At 44.7% G+C, this 25,407-nt stretch overlaps 1 protein-coding gene across 6 annotated transcripts in view; it reads left to right on the forward strand.

Annotated features, from left to right (window-relative positions):
• The window catches only part of LOC142368805 (phosphatidylinositol-binding clathrin assembly protein), a 74,859-nt gene that overhangs the window by 22,540 nt on the left and 26,912 nt on the right, over window positions 1–25,407 (forward strand). For 4 of the 6 annotated variants that reach the window (XM_075450993.1, XM_075450996.1, XM_075450991.1 and 1 more), the window contains 7 exons: window positions 15,037–15,112; window positions 16,002–16,104; window positions 16,514–16,607; window positions 17,072–17,183; window positions 19,320–19,426; window positions 21,295–21,336; window positions 25,294–25,379. In XM_075450993.1, the coding sequence (XP_075307108.1) occupies window positions 15,037–15,112; window positions 16,002–16,104; window positions 16,514–16,607; window positions 17,072–17,183; window positions 19,320–19,426; window positions 21,295–21,336; window positions 25,294–25,379 (620 nt within the window). Of the gene's footprint in view, window positions 1–15,036; window positions 15,113–16,001; window positions 16,105–16,513; window positions 16,608–17,071; window positions 17,184–19,319; window positions 19,427–21,294; window positions 21,337–22,972; window positions 22,994–25,293; window positions 25,380–25,407 lie in introns of all 6 variants that reach the window. The other 2 variants (XM_075450994.1, XM_075450995.1) reach the window with 2 other exon arrangements.

Here is a 25,407-nt window from a genome sequence, read left to right on the forward strand (position 1 = left end):
TTGGGTTGTTTTCACAACCTCTACTCTGCTTTCTCTGTGTTGCCCTTTTAAAAAAAAATCCCCTTTGCTTCCGAAAACGACGACAACCTCCCAACTACAGAGGCAACCTACATGCTGAGAATGTGAGCTTCTGACAGATTTGGATCACGCAGTAAGGCGGCTCTGCCTGCTTCTCAGTGAACGGATGCAAAGAAAAGATTTGCTGCCTAACGGTTGATCAGCAAAACTATATCCGCTGTGGGACGACGTTGCAGCGGGAACCTTTGCTACAGTCGGAGTTTTTTTTTTTTTTTTGGTGTGTTTTTTTTTTTTTTTGGTGTGTTTTTTTTTTTTTTTTTTTTTTTTTTTTTTTTTTTTGGTGTGTTTTTAAAAAAAAAAAAAAAATTTTTTAAAGAGTCCAAAAGAAGCTTCCACACATTTTGTGCTTTATTAATCAGACCAGCAGCATGCAATGCCCGGTAGCTTCTCACCACCAACAGTTCTACAGAGTGAAGGTTTTTATTTATACTCTTATAGGATGTGAATTTAAATGGAAAAGGTTAAGAAAATAAATAAAAAAAGCAAGCATCTAAATCTTGACGTTTAAGATGCTTGCTTCAGGTGTTTTTTGCCCCGTTGTCGAAGAAGACCTGATGTGCGGGAATTGGAAGCACTTTAGTTTGACTCCGTCTGTTCTGGCAAAGATTAAAACGATGCGACTCGCCAGCTGTTTCCGGTCTGAGCCGCTAAACTATGAACGCGCGCAACTGGCGGGCTTCTTCCCAGATGTGACGTACTCTCCCAGATGTTCCCGGAGATGAAAGTAATTCCTGAAGAAGGGCTTTCTGCTTTTTTTTTTTTCCTCTTGTGGACGTCCACTGCGGCGGTTATTTCCTCCCTGAGGTCTGTTTCCGGCAGTGGGACAGTTTACTTCTTCTGAACTCCAACCGCCGGCGACGCAGCATCTCACTTTATTTCAGAGCGGTCGATGGAAACCCGTCTGATTCACACGTCTGCTCTGCAGCTTCTCAGAAGATTACTTTTGAGTAATGGGGAAACCGGACTACTATTACAATCAATCTACAATGACTACAATCAATTTAAAAAAAAAAGAGCTACTTGCTGCTCTTTTTTTGTTTTGGAATCAAAGTGCTGCTTTTCTTATTCTTATCTTCGACTTTTTTCTAACTTCCATGTATTTAACATTAACAGCACAGAATCAAGGTAGCTAATGGTTGATTGATTTGGGTACCAGAGGCTATAGGCAGGTTGCAGTGTGTGTTTGTAAGCTCGTAACAGTTACTGGTTGGCTTATTTGCTTATGTGGAGACTTAAAAAGGGAAGGTGAAAGTAGAATTTTGCGCGACAGTTTTACAGGGAAAATCTTTTTTACGCGCGTCAGAGGCCACGGAGAGTGGCAGGCCAGCGTTCCCAGACGCGATGAATGCCAGAGATTCTAATCGGTTCTCTGCCGTTCTCTGCTCTTGGTCTTAGAACACAAAAACCAGTCGAACGTTTCTGATGCCTCTTAACTCAAAAGCAGCAGCCGTCATTGGAAAAAAAAAGACGAGGAGTCGCGTTCATGAGCAAATCAAACATTCTGCAACCGTTGTGCTCTCCTGCGTTACAAAAGGAAGACAAAACAGCCTTTTTTTTTTTTACACAAACTCAGTTGACCAACCCAGCTAAAAGCTGACACCCCTCTGCAGCGCATTCCTTTTCATTTCTGTTCATTTTGGAGAAGCACTGCTTCCCCGTTCAGCCAGGATCACTTGTTTCGACATTGCGTAACACTTCCTTTTGGTGGGTCATTGTTTGTTGCGTCAACATAAATTTCCTCTGAAAAGAGGAAGAGTTGCTGGGTGTGAGATCGCTGCCATCTGTCGCTCGCACAAATGGAGCCGCTCAGCTCGCCGGCGAAAAAACCAAACGGCAGCGACCTCTAAATATTTCCAGTGCGGTGGATCAGTCAAAATCAGAGCCGAGTGGCACCTTCAGTGTTAATACCCTTCCCTCTGCGATAAGAAGGCCGTGACATTATCGGGTGACTCCATCCTAAAAGGTTGCTCAAGATGTGGAAATTCTGTTTATCCTAAATCAAATCGCACTAAGTGGGTCATTGAGAGGCATTCCTGAACTCCGGGGCCGACGGATCCGAGTCGCCTCTGCAGATTGAACCTCAGTGTGTTGATTTCAGGTGTGACAGATCATTACGCTGCTCAGAAGACTCTACCGGAATCTTTTTCCATAATTACAGCTCAATGTTATCACTTCCACCGTTTTATTGTTTCCCATCCATTACACTGGGGCGATTTTAGAGTGCTGTACATCACATTTTTGGTTTTTGCAGTTGAGAACAGGCGTACTGTTAATAAATATATATATATATATATATATATATATATATAGTATTTAACTTTGCCCGGTGACGGGTCCATAACTAAAGCTGTTGATATAAAATGTGTATTGTGCCATTCTGTAATCCTGTTGAACAAATTAAAGGCACAGGGCCGTGCAGAGCATCAATAATTCAAATGGCAACGGACATTTAAAAATGCAATATTTCGTCGCCTATATGCTGCCGCCGCTCACAGCTTATTAGATGTGGAACCCAAGAGCGCCGAGCGGGAATTGAAAAATGAAAAAATCTTGTCGTACAAACACGACCCACAGTGGATTAGAGTGGGTGCCTTCCTGTTTTAGGCCCTGTTTTAGAGGGATGATTCAGGACGGCGGCGGAGTGCGTGCATGTGCTCGTCTGCCTGCATTCATCAGGCCTGTCAGGACGGAGGTGCTGAGCGAGGCTCGGAGGCCAGGTGTCCACGTTCCCTCCCGGCACTCCCATCCGTTATAGTTGGCGCTGAGAGAAATCTGGCTGTAAAATTAGAAAGCACAGACCCACAGAATTGGGGTCGATAGGCTTTGCGTTCCCCTTTCAGGTAAACACGGCGAACGGCTGACTCTTGGGCTTGGAGCAGTGTCGAAGAAACGCTGAAAGATCATACGCATGAAGGAAAATCTGCACGCAAAGTAGGGATTATTTCCTGACGGGAGCTGTGGTGACGAATGCACAAGACTTTTCATCCAAAAGGAAATGCCATCTTGTCACAGAACCTCATTTAGACGCCAACCACAGAATTCTTCATGAAGTTTTGATGGATAAAAGCCTCAGTCGGCTGACGTGTGTCGCTCAGCATCGGAGATATATCGGCGTGTCTTATCTGAAATGTTGAAGGCTTCACCCTGACACGCTATTTTTTATCTTTTTTTTTTTGGGGGGGGGGTCATCCTGCCTCACAGAACTACGCTTAAGAATTTCAAATGAAGCATTTTGGACTCCCAAGGACTCGTGGCTGTGCTTCCTGCATGAAAACAATATAATCGGTATGTGCAAGAGAAGAGGAGCGCTTTCATTCCAGAGAACAAATTGAAAGGACAAGTTTGAAATGAGTGGAAGGAAGGAAGGGATGTCGGGCGTTCAGTTAAAATATGCATGCTCTCAATGAGCATTTATGACATTAATTATCCCCCACAAATTGTAAATTTTTGAAGATTTTGCCTCCCAAAGCAGATCCCCCGTGGCTCTTAAATGGCTTTGGGTATAGCCCTAAACCTTTTGCCTTAGTCTTAGCAGGTGGGATCCATTCGTTTGCTTATCTGGCCCTACCCATATCTCCACCCAGCTTTGGCAGACTTTCTGATTACTCGGGTGTACAAACTCTACTGTTTTGGGGCGAATCTGTGAAGCAGCTGCCTGAAGGAAAAAAACGCAGACCACAGACCCTGGTCCTCTTTGGCATTTTGGACAGAACACTGCAAAGTCCCTGAATAAACTTAATCCACTATTGTTGCAGTTTAATATCTTTTGACAAGACACGTAGGCCTGCAGACTGTGATTCTGTTCCAATACTCTCAGAAACAGCACATGTCAGGTCTGCTGTCTTTGCAATAAAAGCAAGACACACGGAATAGCCTCCTCCTCCCCCCCCCCCCCCCCGCTGTCTCTTCCAACTTGCACTAACTTGTCGTAACTCAGATTACGACACAAAAAACACTCGTTTAGGCTGCAACAGTTTGACTTTTCCTCACTCACCTTACCCAGCCTGTGGCCAACGTGCAATTGATATAAACCGAAAGTGATACTTGATCAATTCAAAATGCAAAATGCAGCCCATTTTGTTTCTGCTGTACTTGTTAATATATTCAGCACCAAGCTTTCAAAACAACTGTGTGGGGGGGGTTTATCATTCAGAGCAAATAGCAGGTGAATTAAGTTTTAATATCTCTCCTTTGCCTCAGCTGCCATATTCATTAAAGGGTTTGGGATTGGGGTGAGAGTAAAAGTGCATTTTCAGTGTGTGTGTGCAGCAGGTATTGATGCTCATTCAGCTCTTCACCTCTGTTTTTTCTCCTCACGGTCTTGGCTCACTCCTCAGTTACGATGAGCGTCTTGCCTGCAGTTCAGTCAACATCTTGGACCACGATTTCACTACTGTGGTGCAACGAAGACGCTTTAATGGCCAATCTCCCAGAAACACAGCTAACGGGTCCTGGAGTTCTCAGCTAACACGATCTGCTTATTATTATTATTATTATTATTATTATTAGTTGGAACTCCCCAGATTATTTAATACATAGTGTAAATTTGCCAGTAGCTACGGTGACAGATGTGAGGACTGCCCTGACCCGGCTCTCTTGTCTGGCCATTGTGTCAGTTGTTATCGTTTGTCAGCATGCGCCTCTCCTTCCAAGTCTTTTTAATGAAAGGCCAGCATGTACCAAAAACATTCCTGCAGGAAACCCCAAACAATGGCCCATAGAACTATTTTCCAGCCGCGGTGCTCCTCTGCCGAGGCAGCGGGGGGCTCTCTCCTTTGGGACCGGTTGGTGCTTCGAACACCCAAGCCCCCCGAACGAGGCCCTTGGTGGAGATGCGAAAGGAAGCAAGGGGCACAGGAGAAAACGAGGAGAATTGCACGAGCAAGGGAAGTTGCTGTTGGATATGATTGCTTAAGAAGGCGGGAGAAATGGGGTCATCTGCAGGTCAGCGACTTCCTCAGATACTGTGTGCAATCTCCCTCCATATTTAAAGCAGCACCGTGTAAGAATTCCTGACATCTGTTGATCAAGTTGGAGATGGCGAAAACCAGCAGTTTAGACTTCCTCTTGTTGTGTTTAAGCAGCAAAAATAATTCAATATTATGCCTCTAATTTGGCTTTTGTAATGGAGTATAAAAATATTTGCAGGTTTACAAGTATCCAACCATAACACCCTCCAAGAAAATCTTCCTTTATAATCACCCTCACGACTGAGTTTTTCCTCGGTGTGCTGTGACTTTGAGGAATGTCGCAGCCTAAAGATTTCCCACAGCACAACGTGCAGTCTTAACACAGCTCTGTGAAACCCTGATTTTTATTTTTATTTTATTTATTTATTTTTTTCAAGGACGTGCTGTAAAATACTGCCCATCATCCCTTTCTTGCCCTGGGCAGGGTAGTTTTAAGCGTCGGCGAGGAAATTACAGCGTGACCGATCACGCTTCAGTGCGTAAGGAATCAGGAGCTGCGATTCTTTGCATCCCTGGTGGATGCGGGGATTGGAACAGAGAAAAGGATGGAGGGAGAGGCCAAAGAACGGGCAGTGCGTGAGAGTTCACGAAGGACGTGAGAGGAGACGGGGACGGTCTGGCGAGGACACCGGTGAAAGTGCTGATGGCAGCGGGATACACTCCTGTCTCCATTGTTTGGCGTGCGCGAGCCGACACTGCGCGCTTTTACGAGCGCTGTGGAGTCGCAGCGTTACGTGTCCGCAGCTCGCCCGCCGCCGGTGTCCCAGATAGCGAGCGGCCCATTCGTTTCGGTGACGTCACAGAAGCCACCTTCCCTCTGCACCCTTGGGAGGGGGCGAGGATCCAGACGGAAGCAAGAGGGGGCCCTACTGTAAGGAAAAAGAGGAGGTGGAAGAGGGAGGAGAGGTGTAGAAAACTGCTGACTCAAGCTCTGTCCGACAGAGAGGATGTTGTGTGTGTGTGTGTGTGTGTGTGTGTGTGTGTGTGTGTGTGTGTGTGTGTGTTTGAGGGGTCACCATGACTCTTAACAGGAGTTGCTGATAAACTGACAAAGTCACTGCACATGTGCTTCATATCAGCCACTGGCATGCGGACATAAAGATGATTTAACATGGAAGCCGAGAGTGCAGTCCGTGACGTGTGTGTGTGTGTGTGTGTGTGTGTGTGTGTGTGTGTGTGTAAGCGAGAGCTCCAGACAGCCTTCTTATCTCCGATATCCGAACCCTTAAAAGTGGAAACTCCAAGGTGACCCTCCGTGTTGCTGACACACTCGCCTCACACTTCCTCGAGCTTCCTCTGGCAGATGAACACATTTTTCCCAACTTGAGTAAATTTGCTGCGTGTGTGTGTGATCAATACTCAGGAGATGAAAGTAGTTTGCGTGCGTGCATGTAGTTGTGGTTGTTTGGCCATCCCACCAGGACACACACATACACACGAGGTAAATAGTACTACCTCTTGTCTTTTTGTTTTCTTCTGTTATCTTGGTTTTTTTACAGCATTTTTAAACTTTTTTTTTTTTTTTTTTTTTGGTCCCTAAAGCTACTGCCTGTGAGATGTATTTCCCCCTCTGCTACTCTGTCCTCGCATGCCAAGTTTAATTAGTAGAACTGTAATTAGCTCTGCTGGTGCCTCCGCTCTATAATTGCTCTTAAAACAGCGAAACGAACTGTACCCACTGTATTTGATCTCTGGTTAATTTCCGATCTAGTTGAAGAAAAGAAGCAGGACTCAATAAAAGAGAAGAAACGGGGATTCAGTTTTTTTTTTTTTTTTTTTCTTCCGACACTGAATGATCACCGGATAAAATCAGGAATCTGTAATTTGTTGGTGAATAGCTCCTCAGTTATGCTGTGCTTCCAGGGTGGGACTCAATCATTCAGTGATGATGGAATTTTGTTTTACTTATGATTTGACATTTTAAGTGTAGTTGAGATTTAAGGCCTGCTGTTAAAATGCTTTTTAGGTTTCTTTTGTTCTTAGATGACATGGATGCATTTACATACTACAATACCCATGAGCCACAGTCTAGCAGATTAATATTAACCACACCCAGAACATTGAGATGTAATGGCGGTAAAATGCTGGATTTTTAAGCCAGGTTCGTACGATTCTTTCGACTTCAGCTGCATGCACACGTCATTCAGGCAAAGAAATCTGTTTGCTCATCACGTGCACTTTTTCTGCTTTCATGCTCCTTTTCTCGCAGCTTTCTGTACTGTTTCACACCAGCGCCAGTTTTAGAGAAGCTCCGACTTCCTGTCATGTGACAGCTTCTGGGCAGAGGCAGCTTTCACTTGTTAGATGCTGGAAGCGCAGCCGTTTCCACCCTGCAATTTTCGAAAGAAAACGCACAAACCCATTTAAAAACTACCAAGGCAAAGCAGCCGACTGGAGTCGCTGTAACTGGACTGTTTGTGGCTGCCGTTTCTGTCGAATGTGTTACAAGTTAAACGCAAAGACCTTTAGGATTGGAGGTTAAAAAAAAAAAAAAAAAAAAAAAAAAAAACAGTGCAAAAAGAAAAGTGCGTTTGTGTGAACATGATTTCAAACGATGACTCGTGTTGCTTGGCTGCATCATTGACCTCGCAGACACTCTCATCTCGCAGCAAGACACAACTGCTCCCAGGGGAGCGGGAGCCCACACACTATTAGCCTCGCTACCTTGTAGGCACAGGCTCTCTCTCACACACACACACACACACGCAAAGGCTTTGCTGCAGTGGGCGTATACTCACACATGTTCAAATGTAGATGCATTTATTTAATCCTATCATCATCTGCACCAGTCCAACATTTCTTTGCGACTTTGTTTCTTTCACACTTTGATTGGATTCAGAGGCTAAATGGCTGATTGCGTAAGAGGAGGATAAATACAATAAGGGAGGAGGAGTAGGAGGAAGTACGGGGGGGTTTATCTCAGGCAGGATTCAGACTAGTTGGAAGGCAGTTGATGTGTACACACGTGTTTGTATCTATTCTTATGTCTGTGTCCTTGTGGGTGTCTCTGTGTTTCTCTGCTTGCATAAGAGCGGCTTTTATTCAGCGCAGCCTCATCACGACTCATTCTTCTGGTGTGAGTCACCACCTTTCAGAGGAACTCTGTTGCAGTCGGTTCTGGTGATTTAGTGCATGTGCGAGTGTTTTGACAGCAAAGTGGAGCACGGCAGCCAAAAATAGTTCTGCTGTGGACTCCCTGACCCCCGTTTAGAGAAAGGTAGCCCTACGTGACCCATCTTTTTTTTCCATACAAACAGGTGGTGCGGCGGTCAGTCTTTAGCCTTGTGTTATTAGGGATATTTCGATACCTCTACCACAGGAGCTCGACTACATCCTGGCTGCTGAACTATTACCAAGGCAGGGAACCTTAAATAAGTGCTCGGTATGCGGGCATCTTCTGAAAGCTGAGAGAAGCCTTCACCGCCAGGATCAATTATAAGTCATTGTCTGTGTGTGTACGTTGGCAGGGTTCAAAGAGGGTTGAGCGGAAACGGTCTCAGGTTTCCAGAACTCGTGTAATGTGACGTTAGTTGGCTGCACTTTCATGTTTACGAGCTAAGCTGGTAGGATGGGAGAGGTAATGGACCAAGAACAGATTTCCAAAGCCAGATTACAAAGCTTTGCATTCATTAGTTCCTCGAGGTAGGAAAATGAAAAGTCAGGAATTCATTGTGAGAACTTGGGCAACTTTACAAATAAAAGAAACGTGCCGAGGGGGAGGGATAAAGCAGGGTCTGGACTTTTTCCACAAGGCTTTTTCTTTTTCTTTCTTTCTTTCTTTCTTTTTGGCAGTATTCATCCAACTCCTATTGTAACTTTTCTTCATGTCAAAACAAAAAGTGCAAGGAGTGGAAAAACCAACCAAAGGTGTGCACTGATATACCTCTATTTTTAGAGTTTTAATTCACCTCTCATGGTGTCTGTGTGACGTAGCAATTCCCTCCAGAGACTTTCAGGCCCAAAGAGCCACGAATGTGGATTGATTTATGTATTTATGTAGAGTTTTTTTTTTTATTATTGTTTTTTAATAAAGTATAAAAAAAAAAATTATTTTTATTTTAAAGCCCTTTTACCTTCTGGTCAGTCAAGCTTGTACTGCTCCGGAGGGCCAAAAAAAGGAGCATCCTATGAAAACATCAGATTTTTAAACCATTTGGAGGTACGGCTGGGATATCTGATGGTCTTATATTGCGGTACATGGTGGGTGAAGACTAGTCGTGAAGCAGAAATTCATCACCACTCCTGGTGAACCGGAAGCATGAAGCTAAAGACGAGATGCATTCCGAGGCTCTGGCCTGTCGGTCTGGCTTTCAGCAGAGGCACGGACACAGAAATCGGTCTAATTCCGATTTTCAGATTCGACCGATTTTCTGTGTCTTTACATTTATTGATTTGCGGCATCATTTTTTGGATTCCTCAACAGTTTTGTTGTTGGACCAACCCAACGAGGTCCAGCCTTGGCCTCTTTTCCAGCTCAAGCTGGCTGCTGAGGCAGTGGTGTTTGGGTTACTATGGTAACCACCAACTTGTTTTTGCGAGAGAAGTGGGGATACGGAGGATGGAGTGAGGGATGATGGGTCAAAGCTGGATGCTGCTTGCTCTGCTGAATGTGCAGCTATGTTTCGCAGTTGAGGCTCGGAGAGGCAGGGGGTAGCTAAGATCTTAATCCATCAATAATGCATGAGGTTGTTCTCTAATATGCTAACATGAATTATTTTACAAGCCGAGCTGACCAGCCCCCCCGAGTCTCTGTTCATCTTGTTTTTGTCTTCTGCTTTCGCTCCCCTCTGTTCTCAGACCTTCTCTCAAAATCTGTCTCTCCTCTCACAAGTGCGTCTCATTCTTCTTCTTTGGTGAATAATCTGGGGCTCAGCGGGATTCTCGGTCTCCCTCTGTGTCTCCCTCCCCGTCTCGCTGCCCCTTTATAGATTTTCTCCTTTTAAACTACATCCACGCGTTTTGTGTGGGTTCTCTCTGCCTCCGCCTTTGTGTGTGCTGCTGAGCGAGGAAGGCAGAGTCTTGGATGAGAAAGAGAACCGCCGGTGCACAAGAGGAGGCAGAAAATGAGAGCTTGTGAAGATTTGGCTCTCCGTCTCTTACTTTCCTTGATCTGTGACCATCGTTTCTGGGCTCCACTGTCTTAACCTCAGTTTATCTCGACGCAGGCACGACCTCCTCATCCAAAGTCACGAGTGTTTCTCCGTACAAGTGCATTAGCAGGTGCTGTGCTGACTCACATTCACTTGAAAGTAGCTTACAGTCGTATAAGTGGTTCTGTGAGGCTCTGTGTAAACAGTCATGATTTGAGCTGAAAACTCAACATCCCCACAGTAACAGGCCCTCAAAACATGCTGATTTTTTTATTTTTTTTTTATTTATTTTTTTTTTCTCTCTGTTCCTATCATGATTTAGCATTTGAGCAATCAAAAGTTTTGCTCATTATCAATAAACAGAAATTACAGCCGAGCCCGGGATGGGGGGGACGCGACTTGTTTTGCAGATAATTTTTTTAAATTTTTTTTTTTAAGTATTTTTTTGGGCTTTTTTATGCCTTTAATGTTAGGACAGTTCGAGAGAGACAGGAAGCAGGGGGCAGAGAGAGGGGAACGACATGCAGCACAGGGCCGCTTGGTGCAGGAGTCGAACCGGGGCCCGCTGCAGCGAGGACAGCAGCCTCTGTACATGGGGCGGCTGCTTAACCCACTACGCCACCGACCGCCCCGTTTTGCAGATTCTTAGCGATAAACTACTGAAATTGACTCGTACAGAAATGCCGACCAATTTCGGGCCGATCTCCGGAGAAGCGGGAATTTCGTGCTGGGATTTTGTGAACATTCACGCTGCAGTTTTCCCAGCATTTTTACGCGAAGCCAAAGATGTTCCGTTCCTCGAAGCCGCTCAAGTTGCTGAGATACCGCAGTGTTTCATTGGCAGATCACCAGAGGCGTCATGCTGGCAGGGCTATAAAAAAAATAAAATAAAATAAAGTAGTTTGTTATCTCCAGTGTCGGTACCAAACGGTACAAAAATGCCAAATAGGCGACTTGATAATAAAGGACCAGTCCGTCAGACAAATTTTGGTCTTTTTGAATAGGCAGTATTGGGAAAAACATGCGGTAAGTATTGTTGAAAATTGAAATGAAGTAATAGATTTTGAGCTTTTGAAACAGATACTTAGATTTACGGCGCTAATCTTAAGCGTACCAACAAGCGCTGCATTGGGGTTAGGGTGCATGCCAGTTGTAGAACATTCACCAAAGCTGAATTTTCCTCTAATTGGAACGCAATCCTCATAAATGCACCTGCCCCTTGTGCTATTAGGTAAAAATATGTTTGTAACTATATGTTTTTGATATATTGCGCAGAGATATAGATCTTATAAAGATGTAAGACTTTGACACAATGAAGACGATTAAATCCTGACACATTTTTCACCATCGTCAAGAGAAACAAAGTCCGTGTTTGCTCAGTTTAGAAATACCAGTGCCGACGATGTCACATTGACCTTGAAGCCTTTCAGGTTTGATTTTTCTGCTTTTTCTTCCTTTGTTAATTTTTTTTTTTTTTTTTAATATATATCACTCAATTGCTCTTTAAGTGGTGTTTGTACCGCGAATGAGACGCATTTCCATTGACTGTTTTTAAGTGAATAAACAACTCTGGGTCGTCGTTCTAACTGGAAAAAAAAAACCCAATGGAGATCAGAAACAACAACTGCGGTGGACATCTGCAAGAGGAAAATGAAGCGGGTTCTTATTCAGGAGTTGCTTTGTCTGGAAATATCTAGGACACTGTATTATATTTGGGAAGATGCCAGCCAGTGGTGTGAGTTTGTTTGCCAGTTCAGACCGGTACAGACCGGTTTCGTTACAACTCGTTTTTTAGGTATTTGTATCTGTCATGGAAAAAAAAGCCACACACATCGGTTGAATTCTTCGCCCAAGCCACGTTACATTAACTTTTATTTGTTTGCATCTCAGTCAGTCTTCTTAACGCTAAATTTCTGTCCATATGCCAAGGCTGAGTTTTTTTTTTTTTGCCCACTTTGAGTAAACACACACAAAAAAGAAAAGAAAATTCTTTCTGCCTTTTTAAACAGTCCCAGAGGCCTTGGAACCGTCAGTGCAGCTGAATCTAACACACATGCCCACAAGCATATTTAGGCTCTCTGTCACACACACACACACACACAAACTCTTGCATGCTCCAACTAGCCAGCGAGGCCTGGTTCTCTGCCATATTGGGAATTGGCAAACTGGCAAATCTCAGATCACTTTAAGTCAGTCGGACAGAGAGGGCCTTAACGTTAAGATGGGTTTTGGAAGCCCGAGTTCCCAGAACTGTGGATTAAAGCCAAGACTCACTCCACTGCGCCCTGCAAGTCAGCTGTGTGGGAAAGAAGAGGCGGCAGACATTGTTGAGAGATGAAATACAAAGTCGTGTCTGGTTTTTGGAGATAAAGTTTAGGTTGGGTTTCAAATCCTTCCAGTGCAAAGTTCAGGGCACGTCCGCAGCTTAAGAAAAACAATATTATAGTTACTGCAGTTGGACTGCAGTCTGCAGTGTTAAATATTTACTGAGAACATAATGGACCCAGACTTTTATTGACTTCAAACTACTGCAATCATTCCCTAAACCACATCACCAAAGGTTTTAGTGACTTAACTAAAAAAAAAAAAGTTGATGACCGAGAGAAAACTGGAAAGCATAAAATGTGGAAAAACAATCTTGAAGAACTGAACTGAAGTCTTTAAGACTGAAGTTGCCGTTCTCTCATCCCAGCCGTGCAAAACGACTGTTAGATGTTTGCAGCGGAGCATGAATGTAACGGCCGTGGAGGTGGGTGCAGTTTGGATAGTGCCGCAGTGAGTAACGTCATGCAGTCGACTCTTAATTGACGTTAGAAATGAGACCTTTAGATTAGATTTTGACTCGGTTTTTTGAAAATGGAAATGATTTGCTTTGTGCCCTTGATGTGAGAATGACGAACAAAACGGCACACCTGAATGGACGTTTTTGCTTTTTAGTCCTGCAGCAGAGGAGGCTCAAGGCTTGGTGAGCAGTGACTGGCTCCTTTGTAGAAGTGCTTTCTAAGTGCACAAACAGTTATTTGTCTAATTCTTTACAAAGTGCGGGTTTCTCTGCTCGGCACAAGGTCCTTAAAGTTCCTCAGAATCGTCTTCCCGTACACACTGCAAACACCTTTTCACTCAGTTTCGTGTGACTCTTGGAAGAGTTTGACAAGTCTTTTCTGATTGGTTCTAAATCGCGCTTAACCTCAACAAAGCAATTCTAAAGCGCTAGTTGTAGAAGAAGGAATGGATTTTTTTTTTTTTGGGGGGGGCGGGGGGGGATTTGGATCAGCGGCCGATACATACTCTGGTTCTCCCAACGGTCTGGAGGAAGCTCTTAACTACAGGCAGAAAAAGCTTGAGAAAGCGAAGGAACATCAATGTTTTAAAGTTTAGGTTCTCTCCAACATGTGGGGGAAAAGTCAATACAACGGAACCAGGAGAAAGAAATGAAAAATAAAACCTTGGGCAGCGGCCAACAGCAAAAGGCGGCGGTTAAGCAGGCCAACAGAGTGAGAGTGGGAAGACGTGCGAATCTGCAGAAAGGTAGTGCCGACAAAGGATAGACGTGCTGAGCAAAGCTCCCACAGGAAATTGGGAAGTGAAACGCTTCCAACACCTGCTCAGTGACATCAGATCCGTCGTAGCCAACAAGCAGCGAGTGTTTAAGAACTGGCAGGGAAGGGATGGAGGGATCAGGTGTCTGCTGTGGTACACAGCAGTGCTGGAAATGTGGAAATGGAGTCAACATTGTCAAGGTCGGCTCGTGGCATGATTGGTCGCTCTCTGGACAGACGTTTTAGCCTAAGATTCGATGCCGTCAAGCTTTTTCAAAGGGCTTATTACTTAATGTATACATCCCAACTTCCCAAGGGTGTTTTTTTTTTCTTTTTTTCTTTCTTTGGTTACTGCTTTCTCTTACCAAGTTCTCAAAGGCGTCATCGTAAAGTGTCAGGAGCAAAAACAACAGAACAGTTAATGGTTCAACCTGGATTGTGCAGCCAGCATGATGCAAGCAGTTGAGGTTGCACAGTCTGCGGTACAGCAGCAGGGAGAGACAGAAGTAGAATTTTCCCCTGCGACGATGTTTTTGGGCAAGAGAAGGAGCCACACCACAGGTTCTGGTTACCAAATTCCCTCATATGATCATGTTAATAATAAACATAATAAATAATGTTGGAATAAACATCTATATCCATCTGCACGTTGCCATTGTTACTTTGAGCACGGCGTTATGCTAATGTTGACATTTGGCCGCTGGAGCCCTGCTGCCAACTCTTTGGGCCTCTGTTTTCGGCGGTGTTGGGCTTCACACCTAAACGTGGCTCAAATCCGGTGCGCCACCTTTGCCCACGTTTGCAGAGCGTTTCCATTGCTGTTAATCTCATCTGCATTTTATTTCTCCCTGCAGCCCACCTTTAACGAACCCCCTGAAAAAGAAATTCCAGCACACAAACAAAGGCTTATCACCGAATACAACAAATCCTCTTAGAGTTAAAGGCCCAATGTGCACCATGTAAGGACATCTAGTGGCACAAATTGCACATTGCAGCCAACTGACTGGCTCCTCCTTCCCCCAAACTTCAGTGTCCACCAGCTCTAAAGTTTGGTTTTTTAATATCAAGGCAGTGCATAAACAACTTATGCATGTTTGGATGTAAAATGCTGGTTCTGATGTATGTAAGTTATGGATTTTCTATTGGATTTCTGTCCACAGACCTTAAACGTGACACACTACAACTTTTTATTTTCCGTTTGTTTCTGAAAGTAACACCCAACGCATTAACTCTCGTTTTAAGCTTTCATTCACGCCCAGCGGGTTTAAATCTGATTTGGATCGACAGATCTCAGACCTTCATTTGATTAACTGAGCATTTTATTCTCTCTTCCTTCTTTCCTCGTCTGTCTTATCACAGCGTTTCATCCAGTACCTGGCCTCCAGAAACACTCTGTTTAACCTGAACAACTTCTTGGATAAGGGCGCCCTGCAAGGTGAGACACTCTGCCGCCAACTCCTGTTGCACAGCGGGAAAGCCCAGCATGCTTAAAGGGATAGTTCGCCTCTTTTGACATGAAGCTGTATGACATCCCATATTAGCAATATCATTTATTAAATTTGACTTACGCCCTGCTGCATCCTGTGAGCCGAGTTCCAGCCTCGTTTTGGCGTTGAAGAAGGTAGTCCGGCTAGTTGGCTGGGGCCACAAAAATAAAGCGTTTTGCTTCTCAAAATAATATGTGTCAAAAGAGTAATACATTTGCATCATAAAATTGGTCATCCAGAAAAAGTCAGACCTCACAATCGCTTGGCGCTATTTTCTTTCCCTTCATATCACTGCGTGCAGCCACCTGCCGATAGCTGCACCTGTTACCCGTTTACTGCTCGGTCTGCACTTCGGTCAGTGATACGAAGGGAGAGAAAATAGGGCCAAGCGATTGTGAGGTCTGACTTTTCCTGGATGAACAATTTTGTGGTGCAAATGTATTACTCTTTTGAACGCATATTTTTTTTGAGAAGCAAAACGCTTTATGTTTTAAACCCCAGCCAACTGGCCGGACTTCCTTCGTCAACGCCGAAACGAGGCCGGAACTCGGCTCACAGGATGCAGCGGGGAGTAAGTCAATGTTCATAGATGATATTGCTAATATGGGATGTCATACAGCTTCATGTCAAAAGAGGCAAACTATCCCTTTAAGTGGTCGAAGAAACGAATGGGATAGCTTTGCCTTGATGTTTCAGACGGTTTGGAAGAAATTATTTACCAATCTAATTCTGGACTAAAACCATTCTTGGCGGCCTCATGTAACACAATCGGTAGATCTTCCTTCATTCTAAATGTCCACCCCTTTTTTTTTTTTTTTTTTTCTCTCACTTTTTCAGGTTATGACATGTCAACCTTCATCAGACGATACAGTCGCTACCTGAACGAAAAGGCCATGTCCTACCGACTGGTGGCTGTGGATTTCACCAAGATGAAGAGGGGGTAGGGGCGGTCACTCGCATGGAACGTCAACTTCACTCATATTTCACACCGATCACAGGCAGGAGACCGAGCTCGTCTTTTCACACCGAGCCGTCTTCACGGCAGCCGTTGTAGGCGAGATAATGCAACCCGGCAGGAGCCTTTGTTTGAGAGTTAAAAGTGGCTGCGTCCTTGGAGGATTTTGTTTAAAAAATCGTTTTAAGTCCCCAAAAGTGAATGAGTGACAAAAAGTGAAATGTGTTTTCAGGCACCATTTGTTGCTGTAGTATGCAAAATACTGCTTAACATTTTCATCTCTGCATAGTTTTTATTTTTCCTTTTCTTAATTTGCATTCAAAATTTCCCATCCCAGTTTTCCTCTGCCAGACACCTGCTGTATTTGTGAGTCTGTGCTTCCTGTTTTTGTCAGTATCGACGGTGTGATGCGTACCATGAACACGGAGAAGCTGATTAAGACGCTGCCCATCATCCAGAACCAGCTGGACGCTCTGCTGGATTTCCAGGTAGCAGGCGTGTTTGTCTGCTGCACGCGTCTCCTTTTTTGTACACCTGTCGACGATGCGCTTGACTCGCTTTCTCATCAAAATGTAAATTAAAACAAGAGCTTTCACAAAGTTCACAAGTACAAGGAGCAAATCACAGTGACGGATTCCACATTTTGAGAGTGTGCGTGCGGAGGGAAGATGGGGATTGAGTGGGGATTTGCTGAAATTGGTGGGTGCATTGTGGTTTGTGGAAATCAAAGAAGGAGTAGTGATGGAAGTTTATTAGACTGCTTAGCGAGTGAGTGTGTGTGCTGCTTGGTTGTGTCGTTGGTGTTTTGCTCAGTGCTCAGAGGGGACATTATTTGAAACAAATTGTTTGTGGATAGATTGAAGGAGATGTTTTCTTTTCACCAACGGCTGTGGAAAGATGTGACGGAGACGTCGCTTTACCTTCACACTCTCCACCTCTCTGTTCTCTGCAGGCCAATCCTAACGAGCTGACCAATGGGGTGATCAACTCGGCCTTCATGCTTCTCTTCAAAGACTCCATAAGGCTCTTTGCTGCTTACAATGAAGGAGTCATCAACCTGCTGGGTAGCACACACACACAATGAAGCACCTTTCAGACTTGCTTGTCTTGCACAGAGGAATTATTTGGCAATATGTTGCAAGAAAAACTCTCCGGTGACTCTCGGTGATGAAACCCTAAACTGAAAGGGTGAACAGAGACGATGTTCTATTTCCTGCGGCCCTCTCGTCAGAAAAGCCAGGATGTTGTGTTTAAATGCAATTGAAGGAATCAAACTCTTTAGCTGAATAGTAAAAGAATGAATCGGAAGCACGTCCAAGGGCAATAAAACACTGGAAAAGCTGTGTAATTCATCAAAAAAAAAAAGCACTTGTTGGAGCCTCACAGCTACATTTTAGCAGCCCGACAAGCTGGATCGCACAAACAGTTATTGTTGACAGGTTCCTCACCTCCTTCGTTCTTAAAAAGAAAATCACGTCCTCACAGCAGCATTTCTGTCCAAAAGTCTTCCAAAAGAAATATAGACACTTCCAGGCCAAACAAAAGTCGGCTCCTTGATTTGACTGATTGAAAAATGATTAGTGTTCATTTTAACTGGTCACGTCTTGGTTCAGCGGCATTGTGTGCCCCGAAAATGAGGCCAGCGGGGGGCTGGAAGGCTGCCACGCTGTTGTCCAATTCTGTGTGCACCAAAGCAGCTCACCCAAAGACAAGTGAGAAAACTACGCTGTTATTCTGCAGCAACAGTCACTTTATTCTCAAGTTGTCCAACAACTGGGTGTCAAATGGCGTCTCGTCAAAACCTAGTGAGAGCGGGGGCTGGTTCTGTGTTTATCTGTATTTCACACTGATGCTTCGGTTCTTCATTATACTCAGGCTGAACATAGATCTAATGCGTACTCTCCATTGGCGTCTCATACAGACGTCTGCATGTTTCGATGTTTTAAGGACCACTTCCATTTATAAGCAGTCTTATAAATATGTGGGATAGTCTGAGCTGGGGGCTCCGTTGTTGGTCCCTTAGCTTTGGGATTTGGAAGTGGACAGAGATCTGCTTCGTGATGGAGTGAAATGTGCTTGTTTGGCATTCATGGTTTTCACCCGAGGCTTCGTCTTCCGGCTTCGACTTTCAACCAATTAGCATTAGCGTAATCTCCACAGCCTCTGCACTGTTAGCTTTTTGGAAGACTAAACGTCTGTAGATCTCGTTTTTGCGAAGCATTTGTTTCCCGGTGTCGATGGCATGTGGTCAGTCGGTGCAAATGCTGTGAAAAATCTGCCTCTAAATATCTACAGTATGTGTGTGCAACCACAGGCCGTGTCTTTCAGAGGAAGCGTGGTTCACCACCCTGTGAAAGATGGAGTGGGAAGATGGTTAAACAAATTAAGAGTGTAACGTTTCTGCGTGTAAACATTTAAACGGTTTCATCTTCTCCTGTTCATATTCTGGAGAAACGTCTGCAGGCCTACACGGGGAACAGCGCTGAGAACCAATGTGAGTGGCTGTGTTTTTCAGATCTGCCTTCAGGCAACTCTGCATTCCAAACAGACCGAATTCTGTTGCGGGAAACCACTGCAACCACTGAAACCACTCTCCCGCTCTTCACCTCTGTGTCCCCAAGTAAAAGCTAAGACTGTACAATCCAAAGAGGGAAACTGCACATGTTAACAACTCTCCTTTCTGGATGTCAGCTCCTTCAGTTGGACCGAGGCAAAGTGGTGGTGGGGGGGGGGTTTACCCCATCTTCGCGGAACCGGCGTTACTCAGCCAGGATTTACCGGTTTTTGAGCAACATTTTTTAAATAACTTAAGCAATGATGTGGATGTGCCAGAAATGATGTGGTATAAATATAGCATGTCCGCCCATGCAAACCCTCATGTCTGGAAGATGTGTAAACACAGCTGCAGCACCAGCACACACACAAGCGTACGTGCGCAGTCTGCCTGTCACAACAGCACAGGAGGTCTCGACAAGCTGTCATGTACCTGGCAAACGCTCTTTCTTTCTTTCTATCCTTCTTTCCTTTCTTTTTTTTTTGGTCTCCACCTGATCATGTTCCAATGGTTTCTGCCTCCTTCCTCTTTCTTTCTTTCCTCCGTTGGTTTGACACCCCCCTCCGACCCTTCCCCTCCTTTTCCTTTGAAACCTTTATTTGTCTCCTGTGTTAATTCCTTTCTCCACTGTGCTCTGTCTCGATAGAGAAATACTTTGACATGAAGAAGAACCAGTGTAAAGATGCTCTGGATATCTACAAAAAATTTCTTTACAGGATGACGAAGCTGTCGGAGTTCCTCAAAGTGGCAGAGGTACATCCATGCACACACACACACACACACACACACGTAGTGAATACATCCACACACATTGGGAATAAACATATTTGAGGGTATGTTTTGTTAGATTTGACCTCTGAATCTTTTTTTTGGTGTTTTGTTTCGTCCTTATCAGGTCCTGTGAACACACACACACACACATTAATGCATCAAAAACACGGTGCTCCTGTACACACAGATGTATTCAAACAGCAAGTAATAAGTGCTTTATTTTTACATGAAGACTGCCTCCGTTTTGCTCGCTCAGCTACCATCAAACAAACGTACGTGCCTCACCCTCGCTGCCCCACATTCCCTGCACATACACGCACATACGTACACCCCAAAATAGCCCTAAGATGGAGGATGTGCTTAGGTGCACCGTTGGTTCCCTCTGCCTCTGCTCCTCCGTCTAATCCTTACTCCTCCCTCACTCTTCCCTCTGCCCCTGACAAAGATAGATACTCGTGTGGCTCTCTTTTGCCCAGTGCCCACAGATCATCCCTCTTCCATTCTTCTCCTTTGCGCCCAGTTTTTTGCTTTTCTTTCCTTTTTTCTTTTTTTTCCAGCAGACTCGAAACGGGTTAGAATCGGCCACTGTAATTTCAGCAGAGGAAATGTCAGAATTCACATTCTCTGCAATAATTTCCACAGCAGGAGATGTTCCCGCTCGGATGTCTGTCGTTTTGACTTAATGCTTTAAAAGAGCTCCCCGGGCAGCTAAAGGTTTAACGCATAGTTTAAAAAAAAAAAGAGACGAGTTCTGTTTTACATTCCATTCTCAAACCAGTTCAAACCAGGATCTGTAACATGCCGTCGTCTCTTTGCAGTCCAGTAATGAATAAATCCATTAAATAAACATGTTCAACCCAGCAGCCCACGAGATAAGGAAGAGCTGTTGGTTGCGCTACTATGAAAAAGCACACAAATCTCCTTTAATGTAGAGGACATGATAAAAAAAAAATGATCAGGTCCTTATGTGAGATAAATGCCACCTCAGATGGACGATCAAAACTGAGTCATTATTTAACAAAAAACAAGTCAAAATGCAGAAACGGTGTGTGTGGAAAAGTAAGTGCACGCTTTCTGCATCCATTGGAATTAAGACGGGGGGGGAAGAGTAGCAGCTAGCTGGTGCTAATCAAGGCCCCCTAACTGATCATCAGTCAGTGTGAGCTCCTCTATGAAAGCAGCGGTTTGGTCAGTTTGCTGGTCCGGAGCATTCAGGTGTGTGGAACACAATGCCAAGGAGGGAAGACATCAGCAGTGATCATAATTGTTCCTGCGTTTATGAGGTCATTTCCAAACGACTCGGGAGTCCAAGAAAAACGACACCTAGAAGTCTTCAAAGTCCGCACTTTTGCTAGCCTTGCGTTCTGCAAAGGAATTCAACACTGAAAGCAGTTCCAGAGAGAAAACAGGAACCGATGTTCGTTACATGTGTGTCCCGAGCAGTCGACCGTTAATCCGTCTCAGTTGTGAGTCCTCTGGAGTCGACTGTGGCGGTGTAGCCGTTGTCTTCATGAAACGTTGACTGTTGCCACACCATGACTCATCCCTGCTCTCCCTCATTGGTCAGACATATTTATCAGTGTGCAGTCATCACCGTCATTCACTGTCGGGCATTGGTTGGTTCATGAGCCAAATCACATGTCGAAAAAAAACACGTTTGCTTGTTTATTTCTGTCGTTTATGTTGACACTGCCGCTGCATGAAGTAACGATTCCCCTGTTTTTTTTTTTTTTTTTTTTCATCTTTTTTTTTTTTTTTTTTTTTTTTTTTTTTCTCCATTGTACCCCACCTACCCCCTCCCCCCTTTTTATTTTCTTCTTTGTTTCGATTTGTTTTGCTTTTGACGACAGCAAGTTGGAATAGATCAGGGTGACATCCCAGATCTCTCACAGGTCAGTGTACATTTCACCTTCCACCTCTCCCTCTGAATCCAGCTCTTCTTTTCGTGCCTTCTGTCTTTCTCTCTCCACCTTTTCAGACCTATTTCATTGCATTGCCCTCTACGCTTTGATCCAGTGACTCACACATGCGTATATATCCGTGTTCCCCTCTAAACAAAACCCTCCTGTCCACACTCCACCGAGTTGTTTTTATTCCATCCTACCATCCTGGTCCAGCCTGACATGACTGTTCAAATCCGAGCAACTCTCCCCTTAGCGCTCTCTTTATTCTTAAATTCTCGTTATAGATCCACTGGCTGTCAGCAGACCTGATTCAGGTTTCATCATGTGTTTGTTTTGAAGCCCTGAGCAAAGGCAAATATTAAGCTCAGACCTTGAATGTACAAAAACAAGGATGATGGCTACAAGAAAGGGGCCTAAAAGGTATAAAGCAGCAGCTCCGTAAGAGGAGAATAGGATTTCTGTGTTTAATTAGCAACTCCATTTGTCTTTTTAGTCTTAATAGTGAGGCAGTTCTCTGGAATTGCTCGAATCATGAATTCTCATGGCGAACAGATGGAATTTCAAAGAATAGATTTTCTACATTTGACTTTAGAAGGAAAAAGGAGAATGAATTCATATCAAGTTCAGCTCGCTGCTTTTGACGATCCTTTAGTAGGTTTTCCTTGTTTATTTCTTGGCCAGCAGTTTAAAAGTCAGATGTCTGGCAAAGTGAAGTGACAAATCCGCTCAGCCGAGAGGCCGCGTCGATAGAGTAAATAACGATTTCAAACTAAGTGAAGAAAATCTGTCAAGATTATGTTTCACCATCGGAATCTGAGCCCCATTGGATGCATGCAAAAGTTGATTAATTTCTTTCGTTTTTCTTTAAACACCTCTTCGGAGTCGAGGAAATTAAGAGCAGCATTTTTAAGATGAGCTCGCAGCGAGGGGTTCGGGGTCTGCCTGTCCAGCCGTGGGTTTATCTTTGCAGGTTATTGGCTTGATGAGCACACATTGATGATTCCAAGTGGCTGAATTTCCGTCCCCCTGGTCCCCGTCGGCGGGAGCCTTCTTCAGTTTTATGCCACCATTCTAAATGATGATTGTCATAGCCAAACGAAAGCATGTCGGTTCGCTTCGGTTTGCATTTATCAAATCTGACCCGACGCTTTCCGGCATGGGAAATAAATCGGCCCCCAAATTTTACAAACTGGACTTGGAACCGCTCTCAAATCTGCTTGCTCTGTTGACCCCCCCCCCCCCCCGAGCATATTTCATAATAGATTGTCACATTTTGTGACTTATTTCAGACCTTTTTAACCGTGCCGGTGTCTCTGCTTTGCTTTCGGCCACGACAAAGTTGCATGAATTGGCAGATACATTAAGATCATATTCTGGTCATTCAGGTAGAGGTGGAAAAAAAGGAAAAGTTTTAGTTGCTTTAGTTTGAGGTGTAACGGTACCATTGTGCAGCCTCAGTGAAACGTGATCGTGGGTAACGCGTTATTAAAGGTTCCACATTTGTGTGAAGCCTTGAGTAAACTGTGTGTGGGACTGACAATGTGAGTGTCGAACTCCTTCTCAAGCAGCCCCGGTTCGCTGTCGTCTTTAAATGGAGGTTTCTCTTCTCCCCCTTCTGTCGCAGAAAACAAAAGGATCATACATTGTAGGTGGTGGGTTGCAACTGTACCGCTTTACCCCTCCAACCCGCTTAAAGGAAAATTCCAGCATTTAAACCAAGGCCCCCCAGTTTTCCCCACTTTCTCTGGAAATGGTTTAGTGCAAAGAGTTTCGATTTGATCCCGCAACGCAAGAAGGTTTCTTTCGCTAGCGATATTTTTAAGATGCGTCAGGCTTTGGATATCTGACCGTTGAGTTTGTCTTACTTCAGGGGTGTTAGCAAAGCGGTGGGAATGGTTTCTGATCCTAAATAGCATTGATTTTCCAGCTAGCTGCAGGGATGTTAGCAGTTTGTTTGGGTGCGTTCTCCTTCATGGTTCAACTACCTCTTTCTCCTTTCTAAGGTTCCTTGTTTGTTTGAATGAACTTCTTCCTTTATAAAACTATAAACCATTTCCAGGAGTCTTAACTTCAGTCACACTTCACAATGTGCCTAAAAAAAAAAAAAAAAAAAAAGTAGCTGTTGTGCAGTTGCTGTGAAACAACCAATTCTAAAGATACTTGATAAAAAAAAAAGGTCAGAAATGGCAGAGGTTAAAAAAAGTGGAATTTTCCTTTAAGCCCCTGCACGAACATCATACTCGCTATTCTCGTATCCGTGTATGCAAACATGCAAAGTGACACCTGGAGCTCCCACAGGCATGTTCCTCCCCTTTCTTCCCAGTGTGAAGCGATCTGTTGTCGACTCGGTACAATCCGTGTGCGCCTGCCTCAGGTGGCTCGCTTGTAGCTGTCAAACACACGCATGGCAAACCGCGCACGCGCTGCTCCGGCACAAAGGCCACGGATGCTCATGAATGGGAAATGAGGCTTCCCTTCTCCACCCCAGCCGACTTCATCTGCATGAAAGGATCTCTGCACAGAGTTTTGAGCCGCTCGACTCGACATTCCCCCCTCCTCCTCCCGGGATTGTTGTTTATTTCATGTTTGTCGTGCACAACATCCCTGCTTCCACATGCATGGCAGAGTAGCTTCAACAGTGAATGACCAGGGCGTTGCTGCGAAATTGTCGAGAATTGAGGAGGAAAGTAGGAAATGAAGCATTTCACCATGTTTTTCGAAGCTGGAGCTGCCCCCGTTAAGTTAGTGAAAAGTCACAATGGGAGACGGTTTAGAGACTCGCTGCTGGGCGTTTGTTGAAGCTAATATTGACTGGGCACACACACACGGACATCCTTCACCTTTTCAAGCCCACCGACAATTAAAGATTGGAATGTTTTTCTTCTGCAAGTGGCTGTTTCTTTAACAGCCAGGCAACAGTTTGGCAGGAGCCCGATGTTTGGCCAGCCGCGGACGCAGAGGAGTGCGTGTTTGTCTGCAGCCCCGCGGACGGCACACTTTGCATTCCTGCGGACGGAGAGACAGACATGACGTTGTCATACTTTAACAGGGAAAGAATTTCCCCTCCTCTGTGTTTAGCCAAAAGAGAGCTGAGCTCGTTCTTCATCCCCCCCCCCTCCTCCCCGCGTGTCGAGTTGTTGATGTGCCTCAGAGAGCCGCGGATTGTGGGCTGAATAATGCAGCTTTCTGGCTCTCTTTTGCTCTCTCCTCCCATGGTCTTTGGAGCATTAATGAGGCACCTAACAAGCGCTGAAAACTTTGTGTTTTGCAGCACCAACAACTCGACTTGAATTCGCAGCTGAACTGTGTTATCCGTGGTTACGTAGCAACAATCCCTTAGTAACGGGCCTGCTAACTTTCACTCCGGAGCAGTTTCGCTTCAGTTTTGTGCAGCTGTTCATTGTTAAAACAAAGAGCTTCTTAAAACCTCAATTCTAAGACTAGAACATTAGTTCCCGAATGCAACAGTTGCAGAGAGTTTTAGCTGAAGCGTCGTATAAGTCTGGTGAGACCTCGCAGCGCGAGGGGCTCTGAAAGATGAGCAAGAAAAAGGCGACCATGGTAAAAGGGTGGATACCGTGTGCGGTTGGTATTGGTGCCCTCTGCCTGTGTGAAGTCGGGAGAAGAAGGTGCAATCTCTCCTTTGCTCTTCACCTTTTCCCTCACTCTTTGTTTTCAAACCTCCTCCTTTGTTCTCGCTCCCCTTTGAGTTTCCAGCTAACAATGTGAGTGTTTGCTGCATGTTGCCATGGCTATTCTTGGAGCCTGATGCACTCTGTTACCTTCCTGTGAGACCAACTAACTCTGGGTGCTGTGTTTGTGTGTCTGTGTGTATAAAACTGTGCGGGTGGGGTTATTTTGCATATGAGAGAAGAGAAAAAGATGAGATTTTCAGAAAGTTGAGTGGATTTTTTCTCTTTTTGCTCATACTCATTCCTCTCTCAGGCCCCCAGCAGCCTCCTGGAGGCTTTGGAGCAGCACCTCGCCTCTCTGGAGGGCAAGAAGACAAAGGAGTTGAATGCAGACACCAGGTAGACGTTTAAACTGCCTGTGGATGGC

Source organism: Odontesthes bonariensis, chromosome 19 (assembly GCF_027942865.1).
Source record: "Odontesthes bonariensis isolate fOdoBon6 chromosome 19, fOdoBon6.hap1, whole genome shotgun sequence".
NCBI classification, from domain to species: Eukaryota; Metazoa; Chordata; class Actinopteri; order Atheriniformes; family Atherinopsidae; genus Odontesthes; species Odontesthes bonariensis.